Below are 2991 nucleotides of genomic sequence, written 5' to 3'. Positions count from 1 at the left end.
AACTCGGGAGGCTTACCAGATTCAAGGCGAAGCCAAACAACACGTCGCCAGACCTGGAAGTAGAAAGGGCCAAATAAAAAAAAAAAAGAGAAAAAGGAAGAAAAAGTGGGAACCGAAGGAAAGCTAACAAAACCAGGGGGCACCCTAGGGTTAACGCGGCGAGAGGCGCGGATAACTTTCAAAACGGGAGCGAGCGAGAGAGCCAGCTGGAAGGCAAGAGAGAGCCGTCCCACGGGCCCATGTAAGGCACCGTTACAGGGAACGGTGAGCACCGGCACGAGCCCTTATAAAGGGGGGAGCAGCGCACGATCAGGTCTTTTCAAAAGTTGACCACGTGGGAAAAAAAGATGCAGCAGCACTTAATAAGGTACATACGGAGCAGCGAAAATGGATTCGCCGCGGGTATCAGGCTATGGGTGATACGCAAAGTCGGCGGCAGGCGTACCAGGTCGAGCGCGAGGAGCAAAGGGCGAGTAGGAGTAGGACCCCGGAGCTACAGTTATTGGCCTCACCGCTAGTGTCAGCCGCGGGATCCATGGGACCGACGGTGTCCCCCGTGGTATCGCCGGGGTACACCGAGGCGGAAAGTGACCTAGAATTGGTGAGCTGGGAGCCGGCGCCACGGAGAAAACGCGCACGCGAGGCGAAGCGCGAGGAGCCCCGGACCAGCAGACGTGAGGAGCCCCACACCAAGCGCGAGGAGCCCCGGACCAGCAGACGCGGGGAGCCCCGCACCAGCAAGCGCAAGGAGCCCCGGACCAGCAGGCGCGAGGAGCCCCGGACCAGCAAGCACGAAGAGCCCCGCACCGGCAAGCGTGAGAAGCCCCACCCCAGCAAGCGCGAGGAGCGGCCTGAGGGTGGAAGGAGGGGGCGCACGGAGACGCGGAAGGAGGAGCCCAGTGAGCGGGCCTCGAAGCGGGCGTCCCCGCGTTCGACGCGTACGGCCAAGGAAGAGGAGTCGTCGGCACGCACAAGGGGGAGGTCGACGGCGCGGCGAGGGGATCAGCGGCCGACAGACCCACAGGTCGAGGAGCCGCAGCCAACGCCGACCGAAACCGCGGTCAAAGAGCCGCAGACAACGCCGACCGAAACCGCGGTCAAAGAGCCGCGGGCAACGCAGGCCGACATCGCGGAAAACAACGCGGCCGCTGAGGCACGACGCCTCGCGGAATGGCACCGGCGGTTCGCGCTGGCCGCGGCGGCGGAGGAGCGGAGGCAACGGCGTGTATGGGAGGACGCCTTGTCGCTGGCAAAGAGGCTGAAGACCACGCAGGAGGCTGAAAAGGCGGCGCAAGAAGCGGAGGCGGAGCGCCACAAACGGGACGTCGCGCACCAATGGCGGTGTATTAGCCGGATCGACGCAGCGGAGCAAAGGGAGATGGCGCGTCTGCGTGCGGAAGCGGAGAAGGCAAGGGTGACGCGGGCGGAGGGCGCGGCAGACGGGCTGGCGGTGATCTCCAGCGATGAGGAGGAGACGGAGTGCCCACCAGCGCCGAAGGCGGCTCGAGTCCAGTCGCCCGAAAAGGAGTGGCAGGAGAGGCTACGACGAGCCGAGGTGGAGGAGGAAGAGCTCTGGCAGCCACCCCCTGAACACGTCGAGTCCGAGGAGGAGCCACGGCCGCAGGCCCCACCGTCACCGGGGCAGAGGAAGAGCTGTTCCAGCGTCGGCCGCCGGCTGACAACGCGCGTGGTCAAGGGGGTCAGCAGCAGCAGCATCAGCAGCAGCAGCAGCACTGGCACGGGCCACAGGGAGCCGCCATACGCGGTACGAGACGGCATGATGTGGCACGTGCAAACGCTGCACATATCGTGGGCCTCTGGGCCCGCGCCCCAGCAGCCCGGGCAAGAGGCGAGGGAGGCTCGACTGTGGGAGGAGGCACCATGCGCCAGTGACGAGCGGGACCCGAGGCGGCGGGCACGGCCACAGGAGTCGACAGGCCCAGCGGTGGCACCCACAGCCGAAGAGGTGCCCGAGGAGGCGCCCGGGGGGACGGCAGAGGTCGAGACGGAGGGTACGACGAACACGCCAACATCACTGACGGCGGAGGGCCCAGCGGCGGCACCCGAAGTCGAGGTGGCGACCGACGGCGAAGCGGATGACGGCGCGAGAGCAACGGCGGAAGCGAAGAAGGACGAGGCTGCGGAACAACACTCACCTGAGCCATGAGAGAGAGGTCCTTGGCGATGGCCGGAACCCGGCCAGGGCGAGCGTCCGAAGCTGGGCCGACAGGCATCGTGGCCCCAGACGAGGTCGGTGGACAACTCACGGTGGCGGTCCGTCAAACGCGAGGAGTGGCCGGCCGTCGTCACGCGCTCTCTCGCGCGGATTAAGCCAACCGAAAGGAAGGTGAAGCGTCTGGTCAACGACGGGGGCGTCCGGTACCGGCTATTGGTGTCCACCGATCGGCAGGAGGTATTCCGGGCTAGGTATTGAGGAGAAAAGAAGAGTAGAGAAGAAGAATGGAAAAAAAGTAACTGAAAACAAGAACAAGTAAAAGAAAGAAAAAAAAAAAAAAATAGGGGTGTTTTTAAAAAAAAAAAAAAAAAATAACATGGTCTTACCTTGCAGCAGAGGAACAGCGGGGAATCGGTGAAGCTTGAATGAAGCATCCAGAGGGCCGGCGGAAAGCATTCGCGCCAGCGAAGGGTAGTAGGAAAAACCAGACGCGCACAAGATAAACAAAGAAAACACCCGGCATCGCGAGAAAATAGTACGTTTCCAGTCCATTGGGGAATTCTCGATCCGGAAGTAGAATACGCACGCTGCGACATATCGAGTAGATCACAAAAACGACCCTACGCTTTATCGAGTGGAGCGTAAGGGCAACGCTGTGTCATATCGAGTAGGTCAGAATAGCGACCGTACCCTATATCGGGCGGGGCAAAAGAAGCTCCTATGCGAACTACCGATAAGGGGGAATCGAATCGATCGCGCTCATCGGAGAGATACGGCAACACCGCAAGGCGTGAGGCCGAAAGAGGTCGCAAGGG

At 62.3% G+C, this 2991-nt stretch overlaps 1 protein-coding gene across 1 annotated transcript; it reads left to right on the top strand.

Moving 5' to 3' along the window:
• Window positions 1-412: 412 nt before the first annotated feature.
• On the top strand, window positions 413-2167 carry LOC117191473 (serine/arginine repetitive matrix protein 1-like). The gene is made up of 2 exons (XM_033396330.1): window positions 413-1343; window positions 1440-2167. Exons 1-2 carry the CDS (start codon window positions 413-415, stop codon window positions 2165-2167), a joined length of 1659 nt encoding a protein of 552 aa, XP_033252221.1.
• The last annotated feature ends 824 nt before the right edge of the window (window positions 2168-2991 follow it).

The sequence above is a fragment of the Drosophila miranda genome (assembly GCF_003369915.1).
Source record: "Drosophila miranda strain MSH22 chromosome Y unlocalized genomic scaffold, D.miranda_PacBio2.1 Contig_Y1_pilon, whole genome shotgun sequence".
In the NCBI taxonomy this organism is placed as follows: Eukaryota; Metazoa; Arthropoda; class Insecta; order Diptera; family Drosophilidae; genus Drosophila; species Drosophila miranda.
This window is presented reverse-complemented; position numbering and strand designations above follow the sequence as displayed.